The sequence below is a fragment of the Monodelphis domestica genome, chromosome 3 (assembly GCF_027887165.1).
Source record: "Monodelphis domestica isolate mMonDom1 chromosome 3, mMonDom1.pri, whole genome shotgun sequence".
Taxonomy (NCBI): Eukaryota; Metazoa; Chordata; class Mammalia; order Didelphimorphia; family Didelphidae; genus Monodelphis; species Monodelphis domestica.
The window spans coordinates 66,454,273-66,479,928 of NC_077229.1; the positions used below are offsets into that span (position 1 = coordinate 66,454,273).

General features: G+C 39.7%; 1 protein-coding gene and 1 pseudogene across 1 annotated transcript in view; both read right to left on the reverse strand.

Annotated features, from left to right (window-relative positions):
- LOC130458056 (mucin-16-like) overlaps nt 1–5,477 on the reverse strand; it is a 52,941-nt gene extending 47,464 nt beyond the window's left edge. The window contains exon 1 of the mRNA XM_056820963.1: nt 5,341–5,477. Within this exon, the coding sequence (XP_056676941.1) occupies nt 5,341–5,383 (43 nt within the window). The 5' untranslated portion in view covers nt 5,384–5,477. The remainder of the gene's footprint in view (nt 1–5,340) is intronic.
- LOC130457910 (cathepsin B-like) lies at nt 359–2,685 on the reverse strand (annotated as a pseudogene).
- Nucleotides 5,478–25,656: the final 20,179 nt, after the last annotated feature.

Below are 25,656 nucleotides of genomic sequence, written 5' to 3' on the forward strand. Positions count from 1 at the left end.
ACACAGCCTGTTTACCAGCAGTGCTATGTGCTATTCACAGAGTTACTTAAACTGAAATGGCATGCATTATTAGTTGGAGTCAGATCAAGAAATATTCATCTATGTTATTATCAATGGAGCTGGCTGACCCCACAAGAATTTGGCTCAACCAAATTTTCAAAGCCCAATGATTTATCTAAATCCTCTCCTTAAACTTCCCTTTTAAACAAAAGATAAATAAAAGAGCATCTCTCCAAACTTGTCTTTTAAAAGTATTCATTTGCCCACATTCACCTTCTTCCCATTCCCAAGATTTTTTTCTTTCTTGAAAGATTAAAAGTCACAAAGGGCTATTGATAGTTAGACAAATAGCAGCAGGTTACATCTTCTTTCAATATTGATCCGTTCTGGGAATTCCAGCCACAATTTCAGATTCTATCCCACAGTGATTCTTTCCACGGAGGAATTTAAAGAAGCCATTATCACCCCAGTCAATATTCCAGGAATTGGCAGCCAGCCAGTAACGGATTCCATTTTCCACACCCCAGCCAGGATTTGAATGGCGTGACCTCCAAGCATCTCTCCAGCAACGTGCTGGTATACTCCAGACTTGTAGTGTAGGAAGTCTTCATACACACTAAAAGCTCCCTCCACAGGGCCATTCTTGTAGATCTCAGCCATGATCTCCTGCTCACTTGAAGGTACCCTATAGGAGGTTGATCTGTAGTTTTTGTCATCCTTGTACTGAGTAGAATAGCCCTCTTCACACTTCTTCCTGCACGTGGGGGTGTCGCCCTCTTCTCCAGTACAGGCAGAATGGGAGCCATTCACATGGTGCTCACATGGAGGGATGGAATAAGGTCAGCAGCCCACATGGGAATCATAGAGACCACCAGATACAAGGCCTTTCTTAGTCCAGAAATTCCAAGCTCCAGCAGGAAAACCGCCATTACAGCCATCCCCACATTCAGATCCACAGCAGCTAAGCAGATCCTCAGCAGACACTTCTACATTAGCATTTCCATTACTGTGTACACAGATCCTGACAGAAATAGCTTCCACAGCTCCAAATGCCCAGCAAGATCCACAGGAACCCTGGTCTCTTATTTCCTTGATAGTAGGGCAGTTTGGCCATTGTTCCCAGGCATCAAAGTTTTCTGGTAGCTTCATATTATCAACCATTATCATTCTCTAAGGTAGTAGCTTGGCTCCACCCATGAAGGTACCACAGAGTTTCTTTATGTAGCTCATGTCTGCATTAAGGAAGTTGTGCGCAGCCTGCCATGCAGTGTTGAGCTTGTTGATGTGGTTGACCATTTCATCTGATAGAGGAGGAAAGGATAATCTGCTCTTGGCTCTGGTCAGTACGACCAGGCAACACAGGGTGGCCAAGAACCGCCACATTTTGAGGAACGGACTCCTAATTTACCCTTCCTTCCAATGCCGCTCAGAAGCTCTCAGAAAACAACTAGACCACACCACCGCACCTCACTGGAAGAGACCTCTGAAACCCATTTGAAGAGGGTTTCTACTTTCCTCATAAAAAGGAGGGGACATGACAGAGGATAGACTCTAAATGAATACTCTAATGCAAATACTATCAACAAAGCAATGGGTTCAAATCAAGAAAACATCTAATGCCCAGTGGACTTACGCGTCGGCTATGGGGGTTGGGGGGGAGGAAAAGAAAATGATCTATGTCTTTAACGAATAATGCTTGGAAATGATCAAATAAAATATATTAAAAAAAAAAAAAAGAATTCCCTGATGGGGAAATTTTTAACATTCACAAGTCTGAGAGATTTCAAGATTTACAACCAGCACATCACCCAGGGTCACCATTTCCAAGAGATATTCCTCAGCTATCATAGACCAGGAGAAGAGAGTGAGAGAGTACAACAAGAGCCATTCCACCTTGACTACTACCTTTCCTCACTCATCTCTCTTTAACAGCTCTCTTCAGATCAATAATTACTAGGCAAACAATAACCATGACAAGTGTAACAATCCACACCTGTGTATACACAAGGGAAATAATTAATCTGTAAGGATTGTCTTAGGAAAGAGCATGCTCAGACCTGCCCATGGCAAGAAAGGCATTGACCTTTGATCCCAGCATTCCTAAGGTTTAGGCACAGACTCAGGATTCTTTGTGCTCACCTGACTGAGACAATCCATGCCTCTGCCTTGTGGTAATTTACAACTGAACCAATGGCAATCCACTGTGTCTTCATTAATATGTATTAAGTCCCTTTGCATCACAATGGTAATAAATACAAGCAGCTGACAGAGAAACAGCCCTTATTATCTTCTTCACCTGTCCCTCTCCTTCCTGGAGCTTAGCCTCTGGCTAAGAACAGCTTTCTCATGGAATTTCCTCTATCTCTGTGAAACACCTTTCCTTCTTAATCTCCTATCCTCTAGCCAGAGTGGTCCCTACTTAGAGCATGGGCTCTAAGGGATCAGTGGCTTTTCTCTCAGCTGATCTCAATACTCATTCCTAACTCCCGTGTTGTTGATTTAAGGTTATCTAACTGCCTCATGTCCTTTGAAGTTAGGTAGCTGGAGCTTGATCTGTGCAGCTTGCTCATTGGTAATATTGCATTGGTGTCTGCCTCCATTCTGATCCATCCCCTCGGCTTCAGCCCTTCCCCCAAGGGTCAATCTTCTATCTTTCCTTTCTTGTAAGGGCTGCTGGACAGCACCTTACAACAAGAAGAAACAAGAAACAGAAACTATTATAAGATATAACATGAATAATTTTGAATGGAATTTAAAGGGGAGATGCTTTGATCTGCCTTTGATCAACTGTGAAAGTTGTAGCTACTCTCAGAAAGAGAGCAATCTGGGACAGCTCTGAAGGACTTTTGACCAAGAATGTTTTACACCTCTAGAGAAAGAAATGTGGGAGTCAGTTGCAGATCAAAGCATATTCCCTTTCACATTATTTTATGTACAGTTTATGTGGCTCTGGTTTTATATGAGTGTTCTCTTATAAAAATGACGAATATGGAATTATGTTTTACATGATAATACATGTATAATCCATTTCAAATTACTTACCATCTCTCCAAGAGGGGGACAGAAGGGAAGGGGGGAGAAAATTTGGACCTAATAATTTCAGAAAACATATATTGAAAATGGTTACTAGGTTTAATTAGGAAAATATCATATCTTTAAATTAAATTATTTTAAAGTTAATTTTTAAAAGATGAAAAGCATCATAGACTATTAAGCAACATGCCAATCAGATATGGCTTGATTTCTCATCAGCAATGCTGAATGACATACAGCTTCTCTAATAACATAGGTGATTTTCTAATGGAAATAGGTGTCTGAACAAGGATTATTAAACAAGAGCAATATAAATTAAGAGGGGAATATCAGTCACAATTTAATAAAAGGATGCTTTAGGGATTTTATGGTACATGGGACACACTTCCCCTTCCTTGAAGTTTCTTATCCAGGAAATGGCTTGATGGTCTCCCTCCAATCCTCACCTATGATTATCTAAAGCAGTGGTTCTCAACCTTTCTAATGCCATGACTCCGTAATACAATTCCTCATGTTGCAGTCATCCAAAAATTATTTTGGTGGCTACTTCAAAACTATAATTTTGCTACAGTTATGATTCAGAATGCAAATACCTGATATGCATTATGTATTCTCATTGCTACATATTGAGAAGTTGAGAACTGCTGATCTAGAGACACTTGTCTCCTCATCTTCATCTCCATCATATCTAGAACTCCAAACATGACCTTGTCCACCAGGCTGATGGGCTGCCAGGAGCCATGTGGAGACAATAACATCAGAGAGGTCCAGTTTTTCAGTTCTGACCTCTGACCAATTCTAGGATCTCCTGGCTACAGAAGCTCGTGGAAACACTCAGAGGCCATACTAGAGTAGGACCAGTTCACAGGAATCACAGAGCTAATGTGTAGGAATCAATCCATAAACTCGTGACCAAGAAGCATCCCTGGTTGAAGAACAATGTCTCAGAAAGGACAAAAGTTAGAGGTAAATGACTGGATTCAGCATTTAATGGGTGGGCCAAGTGCAATCAATCACCAAAGGTCCAAGTGAATTATTAAGCTAAGATTAGGGAGGTGGTCATGAAATCATGCCTCAAAGGGAAGGTCCTAGAACCATTCTTTTCCTCTTGGCAAGTCAAGGCTGATAGAAATAAAGTGTTCTGCCCATATCTGCATCATCCACCTTCCCCAAGTTCACTGCTAAAGAGCAGAGCCTTTGGATCTGTCTCCATTCCTGACTCTTGACACCGGAAACTCTGTGGCTCGGACCATAAAAGTAATTAGGTGGCATAGTGGAGATAGTGCTTAGCCTGGAGTCAGGAAGACCTGAGTTCAAATTTGACCTAAGAATTCATTAGCTGTATGACCCTGGGAAAATCAAGCAGTCATTGCTTGCCTCTGTTTTTCTCATCTGAAAAATGGGGCTAACTATAAAACCCATCACTTAGGGTTGTTATGTGAATCAAATGAGATACTATTTCTATAAAAATAGTCACAGTGCCTGGCACATAGTAGGCATTACATAATTGCTCATTCCATTCCCCTTCACTTCTCCATAGGCAAGTTCAGTTGGTAGGTGTATAAGATACATTTTGAAGACAAATTTTTTTAATAAACTGAATCTCACAAATCTACTCATAAATTAGATCAAAGCAATCAATTAGTTGCCATCAACTAAGTGTTTATTATGTGTTCAGCCCTATCCTAAATACTGGAGATGTAAATAAAAATTTAAAAACACATCTCTACCCTTGGAGAGTTCATAGAAGGAACCTTCCCCAAAGTGGAAGCCATTCAATGTGAGGTGTCAGGGCTGACTTTTCCTGTTGACCTTGAATTACAGCATAATAGAGTCCTGGGTTCAAATCTCACCTCTGATGCTTTCTACTTTTGTGTCATGAGGCATGTCACTTAACTTCTCTGCACCTCACTTTTCCCATATGTAAAATGATGGGGTCCAGCTAGATGGCTATTGAGGGTCCCTTCCAGGCATATCCGGTCACCCTGAGATAATTACTTTACTTCTCCAGGCCTCAGTATCCACATCAGTAAAATGAGAGGCTATCCATAATACCTGATACTTCAAAGTTTCCTTCCAACTTTATACCTATGGTTGATTATATAAAAGACCTTAGCAGTGGGAACCTCACTCCTACCTCTAAAACTCCTCTTCTCCAGGCTGTACAAAGAAAGCAATCAGAGGTTCAGAAGAGTTCTTGAGGATTGATCTCTAAAATAATTTCATGTTTCCTCTGTAAGACTGGGAAACAAGGCCCTAAAAAGGATAAACCTCCAACACAAAGACAGAGAGGAGGTACCTACTTACCTGTGGGAATAACAGTAGACACAGGGGTCAGGGGGCTCCTCATCAGTGCTCCTGTGCTTCCTGGTCCTTCATGGCCTTGGGCATGTGTGACTGGCACCACACCAGCATCACCTCCTACAGGAAGAGAGAAGGGGAGACCAGAGCTCAGTCAAGTCATTATTAGAGGACTCCCAAAGGAAAGTACATTGTTGCTACTATCTGCTGAGACCAAAAATACATGGCTTCTCTGACTTTTCTCCACAGGATGAATAACCAAGTTTCCCCCTTCAAAGCACGGACTCACTGATGGACAACCTCCATATATGTTTGATTTAGTGGAATCAGAATCCATCAATAAGAAGAGGAGAATCACTTTAGCACAGGGATTGTGAAACTATCCTTGCATGGAGTTGAGGAAGCCTGGAGAGATGACACTAATTCAACAGATATGGAGCCAAGAAAAAGTCCCTACAGTGGCCCATTGGAAGGCTATAGGCAGGAAGGACCTGGGAGGAAGACCCTTCTCCTTAGAAAGGCACAAACTGACCCTCCCTGGACAGACACTCCCCATTTCCTCCAAGGCCACACCCCAATTCCCTCCCTGGGAAGCTTATTTAAAATATGCTTATTTGGGAAGAGGCAGGAAGTGGAAGGCACTTGATCAGAAACAGAGGCTGTGCCTGCCTTGACACTGCTGCCCTCTGTGGTTGTGTCAGGAGGACTGGGAGATGCTGTTGTGCAAACTTCCTGTGTGCTGGCTGGAGGCAGGGTGATAGCTGGAGTTGGTGTTGCCTGTGGGTTTCTCTCAGTCTCTGGAGTCAGGCCGGCTGGCCCTGGGTCCTCCAATGAAGTAGCAGCCTCAAGGGAAGCTGTGCTTGTGCAGGCCGTGGGAGTACTTAAGGCAGGAAAGGAGCCTGGCCCTGGGCTCAGAGATTCGTGGATAGGAGTGTGAGGTTCTGTTCCCAGGGAGGGTCCATCTCCTGTGGTGACATTATGGGGGGGGGGAGTTTGGAGCCATTTGGACAGAGTTCCCCAGAGCCTGTGAGGATTTTGAACGTCCCGAGTCCCCAACCCCTCACGTTAGCACCTTGTCCTTGACAAGCACTTGCAAAACAAAAAGACTGACAGAAATTAGGATCTACTTTTGCTCCAGGGTGCATGGCCACCATGAGAAAGTATTAAATAAGAAGAGACTGATATGTAGATGGATCTGTCCTGTCATCTTGCCCTCAGATGAGATAGGGATCCAGGCTCAGACAAACTGCCTGACGGATACCTGCTCAGGTTAAATGGAAAATGAAGCAGTAATCATTTGTTAAGAATCAGCTACTCCATTCAGGGTTTTAGGTGCTGGGCATAGAAAAGCCTGTCCTCCAGTAGCTGACTTTTATCATAGTAAATTATATGTATACACACAAACTAACACAAGAAATGGACAAAATCCTCCATGAGCTCTTCATCCAAAGGCTGACATCTGGGCAGACAATAATGGGACAGAGGAAGTTGCCGGGTCTTACCACCTAATCACAAACTTTCCTGTTCTCGGACTATGAAGATGAGTCCATATCATATTTGAAAGCTGGAAAACAAGGGCCCAGAGCAAGGATGAATACCAGTATAATAGAAAGAAAAGAAATATTTTCTTACCCATGGCACCTGCAGTAGATTCACTGGTAACTGATGTCATGTCTCTTGCTGATCCGTGGTCTCGGATATGGGTGAAGGGCCCTACACCAATCTCACTCGCTAGAAGAATAAATGAGAACATAAATCTCAGACACAGGATTGGGGGTAGAAAGGACAAGATTATATTTTATATATATATTATATTTATATATATTTTATATTTTATATATTATATCCCTTATATTTTGAAGGAAACTCCAAAATATCTGCTCTCTTTTCTTCATCGTTCATCGAACAGAGAATCTCTCTAGTATTCCCATTCTCTCATTTTTTTTAAAAACTCTTCTAATCTAATGACAGATTTCCTACTTCCCCATCTGGAAAAAACCTTCCTTTTATCCACCTGTCCCTGAGAGCTATCATCTCCTGTCTCTCTTCCCTTTAGTGACTGAAATCCTTGAGGAAGCTCTCTATAAAAGGTGCTTCCACTTTCCTTCTTTCTACTCTCGTTTTAACTACAGTCTGGTTTTCAACCTCATCGCTCAAGTGAAATTGCTCTCTCCAATGTTGTTAACAATCTCTTAATTGCAAAAATCTCTTAATGGCCCTTTCTTCATCCTCATTCTTCTGAAGCTTTCTGCAGTCTTTGATATCATCAACCCATTCTCTTTCATTTTCATAACACAACTCTCGTGGTTCTTTAACTTGTATGACTACTCTCTTTGGTCTCATTTGCTGGATTCTTATCTAGTTCATAAATGCTTAATGTAGGTGACCTACAAGACTTTGAGCTGGGCCCCTCTCTTCTTCTATGAGATTTCACTCAATATTCTACTAAACTCAGAAGGTTTAACCATCATCTATATATTGATGATTCTCAAATCTGGTCATCCATCCCTTAATCTCTGTCATGACCTCCAGTCTTATGACTCCTATTGAACAAACTGCCTTTTGGAAATTTTGAACTGGGTTTCTTGTAGACATCTGAGTCTCAACATGTCCAAATCTTAACTCATTGCCTTCCCCTCAAAACCTTCAACTCTTTCTAAGAGTCCAAGGCTCCCGGAAGCCGCAGCCCTGCTGGGCTCAGAGAGCAGGGTCCTCGGAACAACAAACCTCAGGGCTTTCTATCCGAGTCCCAGTGAAAGTCACTGCCCTCGGAGCTCCCCCGGCAGAGAGCAGGGTCGAAACAATAGCAACCCTCAGGGCCTTCTATCCGAGTCCCAGTGAAAGTCACTGCCCTCGGAGCTCCCCACCGCAGAGAGCAGGCTTGTCTGAAACAACAGCAACCCTCAGGGTGGGCAAGACAGCCTCACGGGCTGGATCCTGCTATCCAAGTCTCAGTGAAAGTCACTGCCCTTGGAGCTCCCGCTGCAGAGAGCAGGCTTGTCTGAAACAATAGCAACCCTCAGGGTGGGCAAGACAGCCTCATGGGCTGGATCCTGCTATCCAAGTCTCAGCGAAAGTCCCTGCCCTCGGAGCTCTGGGAAGCCGAAGCCAATCCCCCCCAGGCCGACGAAACAGCCTCACGGCCAGCTATTCTGAAGGCAACTTCCGGAAAGCAACCCGACCCAGAGAGCCGGGGGAGAGTGTGGCCTCCTGGTCCGACCCTTCCACTCCAGTTCCAGTGAGGCATACTCAATTTAACCCAGGGAAACCTCATAGAACCGACAATCTGCCCAGGACTAAAGCCTCTGAACACCAGACAGAGATAAGAAAAGCTAATCCTCCAAATTCAGAGATGGCAAACTCCAAAGAAGCACAGAAGCCCCAAAATACCAAGAAAAATAAGAAGAAAGGGGCGACTTTGGACACATTCTATGGAGCCAAAATACAAAATAAAGAGCAGATAGAAGAAGACCTACAAGAAAATGCTCCAAAATCTTCCAAAGGAAATGGAAACTCTCCACAAACCCATGAAGAATTTGAATCAGAAATGACCAAAAAGATGGAAGCCTTCTGGGAGGAAAAGTGGGAAATAATGCAAAAGAAATTCACGCATCTACAAAACCAGTTTGACCAAACTGTAAAAGAAAACCAGGCTTTAAAGCAAGAACTAATAAAGCAATGCGAAAACACCAAGAAATTAGAAGAGAACATAAAATATCTCACCGACAAGGTGATAGATCTGGAAAATAGAGGGAGAAGAGATAATTTAAGAATAATTGGACTCCCAGAAAAGCCAGAAATAAACACCAAACTCGATATGGTGATACAAGATATAATCAAAGAAAATTGCCCAGAGATTCTAGAACAAGGGGGCAATACAGCCACTGACAGACCTCACAGAACACCTTCTACACTAAACCCCCAAAAGACAACTCCCAGGAATGTAATTGCAAAATTCCAAAGCTATCAAACAAAAGAAAAAATCCTACAGGAAGCCAGAAAAAGACAATTTAGATATAAAGGAATGCCAATCAGGGTCACACAAGACCTTGCAAGTTCTACTCTGAATGATCGTAAGGCATGGAACATGATCTTCAGAAAGGCAAGAGAGCTGGGTCTCCAACCAAGAATCAACTACCCAGCAAAACTGACTATATACTTCCAAGGGAAAGTATGGGCATTCAACAAAATAGAAGATTTCCAACTTTTTGCAAAGAAAAGACCAGAGCTCTGTGGAAAGTTTGATACCGAAAATCAAAGAGCAAGGAATACCTGAAAAGGTAAATATTAAGGAAAGGGGAAAAATGTTATCTTCTTTTACTCAAACTCTCTTCTATAAGGACTACATTTATATCAACCTATGTATACTAATATGTGGGGAAAATGTAATATATAAATAGGGGGTAAAGAAAGACCAAATAGAATAATCATTCTCACACAAAGATTCACATGGGAAGGGGAGGGGAAGAAAACTCCTATAAGAAGGAGAGGAAGAGGGGGGGGTTACTTAAACCTCAATCTCAGGGAAATCAACTCTGAGAGGGAAAAACATCCAGATCCATTGGGATCTTGAATTCTATCTTACCCAACAAGGGTAGGGAGAAGGGAAAACCAAAGGGGGGAGGGAGGGAGGGAGAACAAAAAGGGAGGGAAAGAAAGGGGGAGGGGGGAAAAGGGAGGGACTAAAACGGGAAACACCAAGGGAGGGGACAAGGGGGACTTATTCAAAGTAAATCACTGGACTAAAAGGTAGAGCCAAAGAAGAAAAGGTTAGAATTAGGGAAGGCTATCAAAATGCCAGGGAGTCCACAAATGACAATCATAATTTTGAATGTGAATGGGATGAACTCACCCATAAAACGTAGACGAATAGCAGAATGGATTAGAATCCAAAACCCTACCATATGTTGTCTTCAAGAAACACACATGAGGCGGGTTTACACCCACAAGGTCAGAATTAAAGGAAGGAGTAAGACCTTCTGGGCCTCAACTGATAGAAAGAAGGCAGGAGTGGTAATCATGATATCTGATAATGCCAATGCAAAAATAGACCTGATCAAAAGGGATAGGGAAGGTAATTATATTTTGTTAAAAGGGACTCTAGACAATGAGGCAATATCATTAATCAACATGTATGCACCAAATAATATAGCACCCAAATTTCTAATGGAGAAACTAGGAGAATTGAAGGAAGAAATAGACAATAAAACCATACTAGTGGGAGACTTAAACCAACCATTATCAAATTTAGATAAATCAAATCAAAAAATAAATAAGAAAGAGGTAAAAGAAGTGAATGAAATCTTAGAAAAATTAGAATTAATAGACATATGGAGAAAAATAAATAGGGATAAAAAGGAATACACCTTCTTCTCAGCATGACATGGCACATTCACAAAGATTGACCATACATTAGGTCACAGAAACATAGCACACAAATGCAGACAAGCAGAAATAATGAATGCAGCCTTCTCAGATCACAAGGCAATAAAAATAATGATTAGTAATGCTACATGGAAAACCAAATCTAAAACCAATTGGAAATTAAACAATATGATACTCCAAAACCGTTTAGTTAAAGAAGAAATCATAGAAACAATAATTTCATTGAGGAAAATGACAATGGCGAAACATCCTTTCAAACCTTTTGGGATGCAGCCAAAGCGGTAATCAGAGGTAAATTCATATCCCTGAATGCTTATATTAACAAACAAGGGAGAGCAGAGATCAATCAATTGGAAATGCAAATGAAAAAACTCGAAAGCAATCAAATTAAAACCCCCCAGCAGAAAACCAAACTAGAAATCCTAAAAATTAAGGGAGAAATTAATAAAATCGAAAGTGATAGAACTATTGATTTAATAAATAAGACAAGAAGCTGGTACTTTGAAAAAACAAACAAAATAGACAAAGTACTGGTCAATCTAATTAAAAAAGGAAGGAAGAAAACAAATTCACAGCATTAAAGATGAAAAGGGGGACAGCACCTCTGATGAAGATGAAATGAAGGCAATCATTAGAAATTACTTTGCCCAATTAGATGGCAATAAATACACCAATTTAGGAGAAATGGATGAATATATACAAAAGTACAAACTGCCTAGACTAACAGAAGAGGAAATAGAATTCTTAAATAATCCCATATCAGAAATTGAAATCCAACAAGCCATCAAAGAACTTCCTAAGAAAAAATCCCCAGGGCCTGATGGATTCACCTGTGAATTCTATCAAACATTCAGAGAACAGTTAATCCCAATACTATACAAACTATTTGACATAATAAGCACAGAGGGAGTTCTACCAAACTCCTTTTACGACACAAACATGGTACTGAATCCAAAACCAGGCAGGTCAAAAACAGAGAGAGAAAACTATAGGCCAATCACCCTAATGAATATAGATGCAAAAATCTTAAATAGGATACTAGCAAAAAGAGTCCAGCAAGTGATCAGAAGGATCATTCACCATGATCAAGTAGGATTCATACCAGGGATGCAGGGCTGGTTCAACATTAGGAAAACCATCCACATAATTGACCACATCAACAAGCAAACTAGCAAGAACCACATGATTATCTCAATAGATGCAGAAAAAGCCTTTGATAAAATACAACACCCATTCCTATTAAAAACACTAGAAAGCATAGGAATAGAAGGGTCATTCCTAAAAATAACAAACAGTATATATCTAAAACCAACAGCTAATATCATCTGCAATGGGGATAAACTAGATGCATTCCCAATAAGATCAGGAGTGAAACAAGGATGCCCATTATCACCTCTACTATTTGACATTGTACTAGAAACACTAGCAGTAGCAATTAGAGAAGATAAAGGAATTGAAGGCATCAAAATAGGCAAAGAGGAGACCAAGTTATCACTCTTTGCGGATGACATGATGGTCTACTTAAAGAATCCTAGAGATTCAACCAAAAAGCTAATTGAAATAATCAACAACTTTAGCAAAGTTGCAGGATACAAAATAAACCCACACAAATCATCAGCTTTTCTATATATCTCCAACACAGCTCAGCAGCAAGAACTAGAAAGAGAAATCCCATTCAAAATCACCTTAGAAAAAATAAAATACCTAGGAATCTACCTCCCAAGACAAACACAGGAACTATATGAACACAACTACAAAACACTCACCACACAACTAAAACTAGACTTGAGCAAATGGAAAAACATTAACTGCTCATGAATAGGACGAGCCAATATAATAAAAATGACCATCCTACCCAAACTTATTTATCTATTTAGTGCCATACCCATTGAACTACCAAAATACTTCTTCACTGATTTAGAAAAAACCATAACAAAGTTCATTTGGAAGAACAAAAGATCAAGGATATCCAGGGAAATAATGAAAAAAAACACATATGATGGGGGCCTTGCAGTCCCTGACCTAAAACTATATTACAGAGCAGCAGTCATCAAAACAATTTGGTACTGGCTAAGAAACAGAAAGGAAGATCAGTGGAATAGACTGGGGGAAAGCGACCTCAGCAAGACAGTATACGATAAACCCAAAGATCCCAGCTTTTGGGACAAAAATCCACTATTCGATAAAAACTGCTGGGAAAATTGGAAGACAGTGTGGGAGAGACTAGGAATAGATCAAAACCTCACACCCTACACCAAGATAAATTCAAAATGGGTGAGTGACTTAAACATAATGTAAACCTCAAATTTCCTTAGACTTATAATTGTTGAAAATTTCACCATTGGGATATTTCATACTTGGAAAATTTCTTACTGATAGTCTATTGGAATGGGAACTCCATTGGCATGGGAGGTTCCTTCTCTTCCCTTCTTAAGATTACTTTAGGACAGAAAACCTTTTGCTGAACAATGGAAAGGACTTTGACCTATGCTTAAGCATAGAACAGGAATTTCTTTGAGTCTTGATTGATTTTAGAATTGATACAATGGAGATACTCCACCCTATTCAGTCCTAATAGGATTGAGTAAGGGCTGCAGCCTAGATCAAAATTTAATTATTCCAATCTCTACCATACTCAAGTTAACAGGATTTAGAAAGGGCTGTAACAAAGGAGTATAGATTTAATCATTTGAAAATATGACCTTCAACAGACATGTGCAAAAAGCCAGAAACCTCTGGGCGGTCCTGGGTTAAGCGAGAGCCTCCATTGACAGGCAAATTGATGAAGAGTGATTGGTAGATGTGAGGACTGAGGGGAGGCAACTTGGATGGTGTCCTTAAAGATAGGAGGGTCTGGAGACTGAAGGGGGTGGAGTTTTTGGTCGGTTGTTCCTGGGCTCTGAGGAAGCTTGCTCTGAAGGAAGCTGAAGGTGGGGGCCTCTGAGACTGTTTCTCCATTTTGGACACGTGAGTAATAGGGACTGATCTCTTTTCTTTGCCCCAGCTATCTAAGGGCTTGGGCCTTTTGGCCCAGCCTAAACAGAAGGGGTATTTAAGCCCTATTCCCTTCTCTCCCCTTTCTCTCTCTATATATATATCTCTAATTCCTTTCTTGCTCCTATTGTAATTAAACTCCAAAAAAGGCTGACGGCTGACTTGAGTTTTTCATTTAGGAATTGCATGGCTGATTCCTTGGCGACCTTAAATTGGTATGTGTCAGTCTTTTAAAGTGATTCCCTTGTAACAATAAAGAAGGAAACCATAAGTAAATTGGGTAAACACAGAATAGTATACATGTCAGACCTTTGGGAGGGGAAAGGCCTTAAAAGCAAGCAAGATATAGAAAGAATCACAAAATGTAAAATAAATAATTTTGACTACATCAAACTAAAAAGCTTTTGTACAAACAAAACCAATATAACTAAAATCAGAAGGGAAACAACAAATTGGGAAAAAATCTTCATAGAAACCTCTGACAAAGGTTTAAATACTCATATTTATAATGAGCTAAATCAGAGAGATGCAAATCAAAACAACTCTGAGGTATCACCTCACACCTGGCAGATTGGCTAACATAACAGCAAAGGAAAGTAATGAATGCTGGAGGGGGTGTGGCAAAATAGGGACATTAATTCATTGCTGGTGGAGCTGTGAACTGATCCAACCATTCTGGAGGGCAATTTGGAACTATGCCCAAAGGGCGACAAAAGAATATCTACCCTTTGACCCAGCCATAGCACTGCTGGGTCTGTACCCCAAAGAGATAATGGACACAAAGACTTGTACAAAAATATTCATAGCTGCGCTCTTTGTGGTGGCCCAAAACTGGAAAACGAGGGGATGCCCATCAATTGGGGAATGGCTGAACAAACTGTGGTATATGTTGGTGATGGAGTACTATTGTGCTAAAAGGAATAATAAAGTGGGGGGAGGAGTTCCATGGAGACTGGAACAACCTCCAGGAAGTGATGCAGAGCGAGAGGAGCAGAACCAGGAGAACATTGTACACAGAGACTAATACACTGTGGTATAATCGAACGTAATGGACTTCTCCATTAGTGGCGGTGTAATGTCCCTGAACAACTTACAGGGATCCAGGAGAAAAAAACACCATTCATAAGCAAAGGATAAACTATGGGAGTGGAAACACCGAGAAAAAGCAACTGCCTGAATACAGAGGTTGAGGGGACATGACAGAGGATAGACTCTAAATGAACACTCTAATGCAAATACTATCAGCAAAGCAATGGGTTCAAATCAAGAAAACATCTAATGCCCAGTGGACTTACGCGTCGGCTATGGGGGGTGGGGGGGGGGAGGAAAAGAAAATGATCTATGTCTTTAACGAATAATGCTTGGAAATGATCAAATAAAATATATTTAAAAAAATATGCCAGGAGTCCTAAAGAGCAAAATGGAAAGGTAGAAAACTGTAGAGGAAGGACACATGAGGGATAGAGTAGACATAAAATGGATATTAGAGAGGTCGCAAGGGAAAGAAACTCCAACCAAGGTAGCTTACAACTTGAAATCAGATGTATTCTGACAGGAACAACAGAATAGTAGATATCAGACCATTCACAGTAGAAAGGGTAATTAACGGGAATTTGATTTGGGGAATAAAAATACATATAGCAGCAGGATATATATCCAATTCCTTGTCTTGTCGAATAAGTCCTATGGCCAGGATGATTTTATGAGAAAAAAGTCAACATTTTAATAGGGGGGAAAAAACCAAAATCTTACCCTTAAAAATGAATTTAAAATGACAATATAGGGAAGCATTGTTAGTTTCTCTGAAAAAGATGTGAAGTTTTTAATGTCAAATATGCTATAGTGAGAATTTTAGGGTACAAGTTGGACTAGATGGTAGTTGGGGTCCCTTCCAATTTTGAAATCAGTACTTTTGTTAACATTTAAGTGAATATTCATATAGATTCTTCAAATTCTGTCCACTTTACATCTTGACCTCACCTTTTTCAGTCCTCAAAATGTGATGATTTTATGTCACTCTCTGCCTTTACAAAGGCCAGACAGAAAATTCATCTACTTGAGCATTGCTTCTTTATGTTTTATGAAATAACAGTTAAATAAATTGCATAATTTAACCCAACACTACCTAGTATTTGTAGAATTACTTAATATTTGTAATGAATGCTACAAATTTTTTTCCTATTCCCTTTTTTGTAACCTAAATAAAGCTTGCTAGTTCTTCATAAAATGGCTAATACAAGTTGTATAGTTACTCAATTTGATGAAAAAATCATATTAATGAGGGACAATGACATAACAGAAAGATATACTAAATTTGGAATTAACACTTTTGAGTTTGAACCCTGGCTCTGATGCTTAATAGTTGTGTGGCCATGAAAAAGTCACTTTTAATCTCTCTGAATTTCAGTCTCATCTGTAAAATGGAAAGAGTATATAATACTTTTAGTTTCTACCTCACAGTATTGTTAGAAGGTCCTAAGGTTTATAAAGCATTATCAAAACAAGTTACTATTGCTATGTAGTGACATCCTGATGATTTTGTAAATTCAGAAATTATTCAGGATAATCTAAAAAAAAAATGATATGATGGTATACTTAGAGAACCCAAGAAAATCAATTAAAAACCTGGTGGAAATGATAATTTTAGCAAAGTTTCAGGAAACAAAATAAAGCACATGAATCATCATCATTTCTTTTTATATCCAAAAAAATTCATCAGCAAGAATTAGAAAGAGAAATTCTATTAAAAATCACTCTAGATAATGTAAAATATTTGGGAATCTATATGCCAAGACAAACTCAAGAATTAAACAAAAACAACTAAAAAACACTTTATATACAATTAAAACTAGATCTAAACAATTGCAAAAATATTAATTGTTCAAGGGTAGGATAAGATAATATAATAAAACGACTATTCCATCAAAACTAATTTACTTATTCAGTGCCATAGCTATCAATCTATCAAAAATATATAATATTAGAAAAAATGATAACGAAGTTCATTTGTAAAAACAAAAGATCAACAATATTAAGGGAATGAATGAAAAAAATGTGAAGGATGGAGTCCTAGCAGTATCAGATCTTAAACTGTATTATAAAGTGGTGATCATCAAGTATAGTACTTGTGAACCTTAAAAATTCTCAGACCCTACTTCATAAGGTTTGGTTAAGACCATTCCTCATTTTAAATAATGAAGGAACTTAGATCAGGAATGTGAAACCTCTACTCCACCCCTACTTAAGCCTGCTTTAGGGGAAGAAACTCCTTGCTGAAAAATGAAAAATACTTAAACCCATACTTATAGTAAAGCAAAAGTTCTTAATCTGTGCCTATTTTTAGATCTAATACAAAAGGGTGCTAAGTACCTATAAAGGTCAGGCAACTTGTGAATTTACAAGGAGCAAAGAGGTGAGAAACTTACTCGGAGGTTTTTCAGGTGTGAACTTAATCAAAAGTTCAAACCTTCTTAGGTGTGAATTAAGAATTGTCTATCCTTTGGAAAATGTCTACTGTGATTGGTAGATGTGAGAACTTAGGGGAGGTGACATAAGAGAAAATTCTCTTAGTCTTGGGTGAGTCTCAGAGTCTCAGAGATTCTCTCTCTGGAGATGGCAGCTGGCCAAAACTGAACTGGTGTCTCTCTGAACACTAGAATCTTTGGATGGACAAATCTTGTGGTGAGTGGATAAAAGACTGACTGATCTCTCTCTTAGGGCTTGGGCCTGGGCTGGCCTGGGCTGACCTATCTTTTCCCATTATTTCCTTTTTCTCTCTCTCCCCCTTTCTTTAATTCCTCATTTGTATGAATTAAAATCTCTATAGAACCCAGCTGACTTGGGTATATTTAATAATTGGGAATTTTTCCCTGGCGACCACCTTATATTTGATTTAAAAACAAGACACTCTTGAAACCATAATTTCTGTGGTCACAATTTAAGCCAAACACTTTTTTATCTGCCACAATTGAAGTCTTCCACTATTTTAATTATTACATACTGCTTAAGAGATAGAAGGGGGATCAATGGCATAGTCTTGGGGTAAATGGCCTCAGGAAGATAGTTTTTGATGAACCCAATGATCCCAGCTTTTGAGACAATAATACACTATTTGTTAAAAGTGCTGGGGAAATTGGAAAACAGTATGAGACAGATTAGTGTGAGATGAATATCTCATACCCTATACCAGGATAATTTCCATAAAGAAGGAAATTATAAGTAAATTAGGTGAACACAGAATAGTATATCTGTTAGATCTGTGGGAAATTGAATTTAAGACCAAGCAAAAGATAGAGAACATGGCAAAATATAGAATGAATAATCTTGATTACTTTAAATTTAAAAGATTTTGTACAAATAAAATCAATCCAACCAAAATTGGAAGGGAAGCTATAAATTTGGGGGAAATTTTACAACAAAATTCTCTGACAAAGGCCTAATTTCTTAACGTTATGAGGAGCTAAGTCAATTGTAAAAAAAGAAAAAAAAAACAAGTCATTCCCCAATTGACAAATGGTCAAGTGACACAGATAGATTTAAGATAAAAAAAAGTCAAAACTATCAATAAATACACGGAATAGTGTTTAAAATTCCACATAATTAGAGAAATGCAAATCAAAAATGAGGTACCACATCATACCTAACAGATTGGCAAATATAACAGTAAAGGAAAATAATAAATGTTGGAGGGGATGTGGCAAAATTGGGAAATTAATGCACTACTGGTAGAGTTGTGAATTGATCAAATCATTCTAGAAGGCAATTTGGAACTATGCCCAAAGAGCTTCAAAAAAATGCATACCCTGTGATCCAGCAATACCACTACTAGAATCGTACCCTAAAGAGATAATAATGAAAAATATTTGTGCAAAAGTATTCATAGTTGTGCTCTTTGTGGTGGCAAATAATTGTAAAATAGGGGGGTAACGTGACCTTCAATTGGGGAATCGCTGAACAAATTGTGGTTTATGATGGTGATAGAATACTACACTGGACTGTAAGGAATGATGAACCAAAGGAATTCTATATCAAAGAAGAACTCCAGGAACTGTAGAAGAACTCCAGGAACTGATGCAGAGTGAAGTGAACAGAACCAAAAGAACATTATACACAGAAAATGAAACATTGTGAAACAATCCAATATGATGGACTTTGCTATTACAAGACAATCCCAATTCCCCTCTACATCGAGAGAAAGAACTGTGGGAGTAGAAACCCAGAAGAAAAACAAATGACAATCATTTGTTTATATAGATATACAATTGGAGGTTTGTATTTTAAAAGAGTATTCTATTCCAAAAATGAATAATATGGAAGTGGTATCAGTGATAACATTTATATAACCCAGTGGAAGTGCTTATTAGATTTGGGATGGGGGAAGGAAGAGGGGAAGGAAAGAAAATGAAATACGTAAACAGAGAAATATTTTTAAAATAAAATTAATATGAAAAATTGAAAAAAATTTTCTACTTATAACTAAAAATGATTTTTATAAATTAAAGTTTATGGCAGGAACTAGGTATTGACCAATATCTTACACCCTATAGCAAGATAAGATCAAAATGAGTATGTGATTTATATATAATGAGTGATACCATAACTAAATTTGGGGAACATAGAATAGTTTATCTTCCAGATCTATGAAGAAGGGAAGAATTTAAGACTGTAAGAGTAATGTGCAAAGAGGATGAGAAATGGAATGTTGAAGAGGACATGATTGATGGGTAAAGACTGTTGGAAGCAGAGTAACATGGCTGTAGAACAGGGATGGGGAAGAATGCCAGTGAAAAAAGGTAGGTTTTGAGACTTGATCTTGAGGTGAGAAGAGGTTTTCTTGCCTTGCTGGTGATCAGCCAACAGCCAGCTAAAAGATAGCCAGGAGTATCAGCTTTGGGACTTCTCAAGAAGAAATTTATACCTGCCTGACAGCAGAAGAGAGATTCAGATCCCATTGGACCTGTAGAGGCCTCAGACTCAACAGTACCCCACGGTCTAATAGCACCTGCCTTATCTTGCCTTCATCCCAAGATGAAGTTTATCTTAAGGAGACACTGGGAAGGGGAGGTGAATTTCTGGTTTGCCCAAGGTATCCAGAAAGAAGGAACACTTAGGCTTTAGATATAGGGACACCACTAATCTCCACCTGAACTGCCCACTTCCAGATATCTTGTATTTATTAAACCAATTTAAGCCACAGTCAAATTGGAAGAAAGGGATTTATTCAAGGATCTTTGAGGAAGCTAATTCACAGAGGTTAGTGAACAGCCATTGCAAAAAAAAAAAAATTCTGATCAGGACTACCCACTGAGTCATGAACTGAGGAGAGGCTTACAATTCTAAAAGACTGTGTTTATTAATTCTGGGGTAACCCTCTTATCACTCAATATGGGAAACCTTCCCCTAACTTACTTATACCATGTGAGATTTAAAATAAGTTGTAGACTTAAACTGTGGCATTTAAAATGTGGAGAGACAAGGAAAAACATTATGACTGCTCAAAATATGTTTTCCTACAGTGTCCTGTTTTAAATCAACTATAAGGTGGTCACCAGGGAATATATTCCCAATTATTCAAATACCCGAGTCAACTGGGTTTACAGAGATTTTAATTAATAATACAATGAGTAATCAAAGAAAGGTAGAAAAAGGAAATAAGTATGAAGGGCCTTAAGCCAACATGGCCTAGACCTGAGTCTTAAGAGAGAAAGATCAGTCAGTCAGTCCTTTAACACTCACCACAAGGTCTGTCTAAGCAAGGATTCTAGTGACACCAGGCCAGCTCCATCTCAGCTGACTTCACCAGAGAGAATTCCAAAGGGCCTCTCTCCAGAGCCTCCAGAGGGACAGAGTCCCCTAAGAGGAGCTCCAGCCAGATCTCCTTAGAGATGGTCCTCCAAGAGCTTCCCTTCTCTAGAGCCTCTCTCAAGAGATTCTTCCCAAGCGATCCTCATCAGAGATCCTCCAAAAGGATTTCTCCAAAATGATATATGCTCAAGAGATTCTGCTTTTTCTTATATAGGGGTTTTTCTCCCATGTCACCTCCCCTAAGTCCCTACATCTACCAATCACTGTAGATGCTTTCCAAAGGACTGCCCATCTAAATTCCTGCTAAGTTGACCAATCTCCTCAGTAAGTCTGAATCAGAAAAAAATGCTGCTGTGTCGACTAATCTCCTCAGTAAGTCTGAACCAGAGAAAACACAGCTGAGTCAACTAATCTCATCAAGAGAAAACTTGCCCAACCCTTTTAGGTACCTAGCATCCCATTGTATCAATTCTAAAAACAGGCCTGGCTCAAAGAACTCCTTGCATTATTATAAGCATGGGTCCAAGTACTTTCATTGTTTAGCAAGGAGTTTTCTCTCCTAAAGCAGTCTTAAGTATTGGTAGAATAGGGGTCCTCCCATAGCAAGGAGTTTTCTCCCCTAAAGCAGCCTTAAGTACAGTTGGAGTAGAAGTCCTCCCATTTCTGATCCTGGCGAGTTCTCACGTCAAAATGGGGAATGTTTCTCAGTAGGGAATTTGTTCCAATTAAGAATTCCCTGATGGGGAAATTTTTAACATTGACAAGTCTGAGAGATTTCAAGATTTACAACCAGCACATCACCCAGGATCACCATTTCCAAGAGATTTTCCTCAGCTATCATAGACCAGGAGAAGAGAGTGAGAGAGTACAACAAGAGCCATTCCACCTTGACTACTACCTTTCCTCACTCATCTCTCTTTAACAGCTCTCTTCAGATCAATAATTACTAGGCAAACAATAACCATGACAAGTGTAACAATCCACACTTGTGTATACACAAGGGAAATAATTAATCTGTAAGGATTGTCTTAGGAAAGAGCATGCTCAGACCTGCCCATGGCAAGAAAGGCATTGACCTTTGATCCCAGCATTCCTAAGGTTTAGGCACAGACTCAGGATTCTTTGTGCTCACCTGACTGAGACAATCCATGCCTCTGCCTTGTGGTAATTTACAACTGAACCAATGGCAATCCACTGTGTCTTCATTAATATGTATTAAGTCCCTTTGCATCACAATGGTAATAAATACAAGCAGCTGACAGAGAAACAGCCCTTATTATCTTCTTCACCTGTCCCTCTCCTTCCTGGAGCTTAGCCTCTGGCTAAGAACAGCTTTCTCATGGAATTTCCTCTATCTCTGTGAAACACCTTTCCTTCTTAATCTCCTATCCTCTAGCCAGAGTGGTCCCTACTTAGAGCATGGGCTCTAAGGGATCAGTGGCTTTTCTCTCAGCTGATCTCAATACTCATTCCTAACTCCCGTGTTGTTGATTTAAGGTTATCTAACTGCCTCATGTCCTTTGAAGTTAGGTAGCTGGAGCTTGATCTGTGCAGCTTGCTCATTGGTAATATTGCATTGGTGTCTGCCTCCATTCTGATCCATCCCCTCGGCTTCAGCCCTTCCCCCAAGGGTCAATCTTCTATCTTTCCTTTCTTGTAAGGGCTGCTGGACAGCACCTTACAACAAGAAGAAACAAGAAACAGAAACTATTATAAGATATAACATGAATAATTTTGAATGGAATTTAAAGGGGAGATGCTTTGATCTGCCTTTGATCAACTGTGAAAGTTGTAGCTACTCTCAGAAAGAGAGCAATCTGGGACAGCTCTGAAGGACTTTTGACCAAGAATGTTTTACACCTCTAGAGAAAGAAATGTGGGAGTCAGTTGCAGATCAAAGCATATTCCCTTTCACATTATTTTATGTACAGTTTATGTGGCTCTGGTTTTATATGAGTGTTCTCTTATAAAAATGACGAATATGGAATTATGTTTTACATGATAATACATGTATAATCCATTTCAAATTACTTACCATCTCTCCAAGAGGGGGACAGAAGGGAAGGGGGGAGAAAATTTGGACCTAATAATTTCAGAAAACATATATTGAAAATGGTTACTAGGTTTAATTAGGAAAATATCATATCTTTAAATTAAATTATTTTAAAGTTAATTTTTAAAAGATGAAAAGCATCATAGACTATTAAGCAACATGCCAATCAGATATGGCTTGATTTCTCATCAGCAATGCTGAATGACATACAGCTTCTCTAATAACATAGGTGATTTTCTAATGGAAATAGGTGTCTGAACAAGGATTATTAAACAAGAGCAATATAAATTAAGAGGGGAATATCAGTCACAATTTAATAAAAGGATGCTTTAGGGATTTTATGGTACATGGGACACACTTCCCCTTCCTTGAAGTTTCTTATCCAGGAAATGGCTTGATGGTCTCCCTCCAATCCTCACCTATGATTATCTAAAGCAGTGGTTCTCAACCTTTCTAATGCCATGACTCCGTAATACAATTCCTCATGTTGCAGTCATCCAAAAATTATTTTGGTGGCTACTTCAAAACTATAATTTTGCTACAGTTATGATTCAGAATGCAAATACCTGGTATGCATTATGTATTCTCATTGCTACATATTGAGAAGTTGAGAACTGCTGATCTAGAGACACTTGTCTCCTCATCTTCATCTCCATCATATCTAGAACTCCAAACATGACCTTGTCCACCAGGCTGATGGGCTGCCAGGAGCCATGTGGAGACAATAACATCAGAGAGGTCCAGTTTTTCAGTTCTGACCTCTGACCAATTCTAGGATCTCCTGGCTACAGAAGCTCGTGGAAACACTCAGAGGCCATACTAGAGTAGGACCAGTTCACAGGAATCACAGAGCTAATGTGTAGGAATCAATCCATAAACTCGTGACCAAGAAGCATCCCTGGTTGAAGAACAATGTCTCAGAAAGGACAAAAGTTAGAGGTAAATGACTGGATTCAGCATTTAATGGGTGGGCCAAGTGCAATCAATCACCAAAGGTCCAAGTGAATTATTAAGCTAAGATTAGGGAGGTGGTCATGAAATCATGCCTCAAAGGGAAGGTCCTAGAACCATTCTTTTCCTCTTGGCAAGTCAAGGCTGATAGAAATAAAGTGTTCTGCCCATATCTGCATCATCCACCTTCCCCAAGTTCACTGCTAAAGAGCAGAGCCTTTGGATCTGTCTCCATTCCTGACTCTTGACACCGGAAACTCTGTGGCTCGGACCATAAAAGTAATTAGGTGGCATAGTGGAGATAGTGCTTAGCCTGGAGTCAGGAAGACCTGAGTTCAAATTTGACCTAAGAACTCATTAGCTGTATGACCCTGGGAAAATCAAGCAGTCATTGCTTGCCTCTGTTTTTCTCATCTGAAAAATGGGGCTAACTATAAAACCCATCACTTAGGGTTGTTATGTGAATCAAATGAGATACTATTTCTATAAAAATAGTCACAGTGCCTGGCACATAGTAGGCATTACATAATTGCTCATTCCATTCCCCTTCACTTCTCCATAGGCAAGTTCAGTTGGTAGGTGTATAAGATACATTTTGAAGACAAATTTTTTTAATAAACTGAATCTCACAAATCTACTCATAAATTAGATCAAAGCAATCAATTAGTTGCCATCAACTAAGTGTTTATTATGTGTTCAGCCCTATCCTAAATACTGGAGATGTAAATAAAAATTTAAAAACACATCTCTACCCTTGGAGAGTTCATAGAAGGAACCTTCCCCAAAGTGGAAGCCATTCAATGTGAGGTGTCAGGGCTGACTTTTCCTGTTGACCTTGAATTACAGCATAATAGAGTCCTGGGTTCAAATCTCACCTCTGATGCTTTCTACTTTTGTGTCATGAGGCATGTCACTTAACTTCTCTGCACCTCACTTTTCCCATATGTAAAATGATGGGGTCCAGCTAGATGGCTATTGAGGGTCCCTTCCAGGCATATCCGGTCACCCTGAGATAATTACTTTACTTCTCCAGGCCTCAGTATCCACATCAGTAAAATGAGAGGCTATCCATAATACCTGATACTTCAAAGTTTCCTTCCAACTTTATACCTATGGTTGATTATATAAAAGACCTTAGCAGTGGGAACCTCACTCCTACCTCTAAAACTCCTCTTCTCCAGGCTGTACAAAGAAAGCAATCAGAGGTTCAGAAGAGTTCTTGAGGATTGATCTCTAAAATAATTTCATGTTTCCTCTGTAAGACTGGGAAACAAGGCCCTAAAAAGGATAAACCTCCAACACAAAGACAGAGAGGAGGTACCTACTTACCTGTGGGAATAACAGTAGACACAGGGGTCAGGGGGCTCCTCATCAGTGCTCCTGTGCTTCCTGGTCCTTCATGGCCTTGGGCATGTGTGACTGGCACCACACCAGCATCACCTCCTACAGGAAGAGAGAAGGGGAGACCAGAGCTCAGTCAAGTCATTATTAGAGGACTCCCAAAGGAAAGTACATTGTTGCTACTATCTGCTGAGACCAAAAATACATGGCTTCTCTGACTTTTCTCCACAGGATGAATAACCAAGTTTCCCCCTTCAAAGCACGGACTCACTGATGGACAACCTCCATATATGTTTGATTTAGTGGAATCAGAATCCATCAATAAGAAGAGGAGAATCACTTTAGCACAGGGATTGTGAAACTATCCTTGCATGGAGTTGAGGAAGCCTGGAGAGATGACACTAATTCAACAGATATGGAGCCAAGAAAAAGTCCCTACAGTGGCCCATTGGAAGGCTATAGGCAGGAAGGACCTGGGAGGAAGACCCTTCTCCTTAGAAAGGCACAAACTGACCCTCCCTGGACAGACACTCCCCATTTCCTCCAAGGCCACACCCCAATTCCCTCCCTGGGAAGCTTATTTAAAATATGCTTATTTGGGAAGAGGCAGGAAGTGGAAGGCACTTGATCAGAAACAGAGGCTGTGCCTGCCTTGACACTGCTGCCCTCTGTGGTTGTGTCAGGAGGACTGGGAGATGCTGTTGTGCAAACTTCCTGTGTGCTGGCTGGAGGCAGGGTGATAGCTGGAGTTGGTGTTGCCTGTGGGTTTCTCTCAGTCTCTGGAGTCAGGCAGG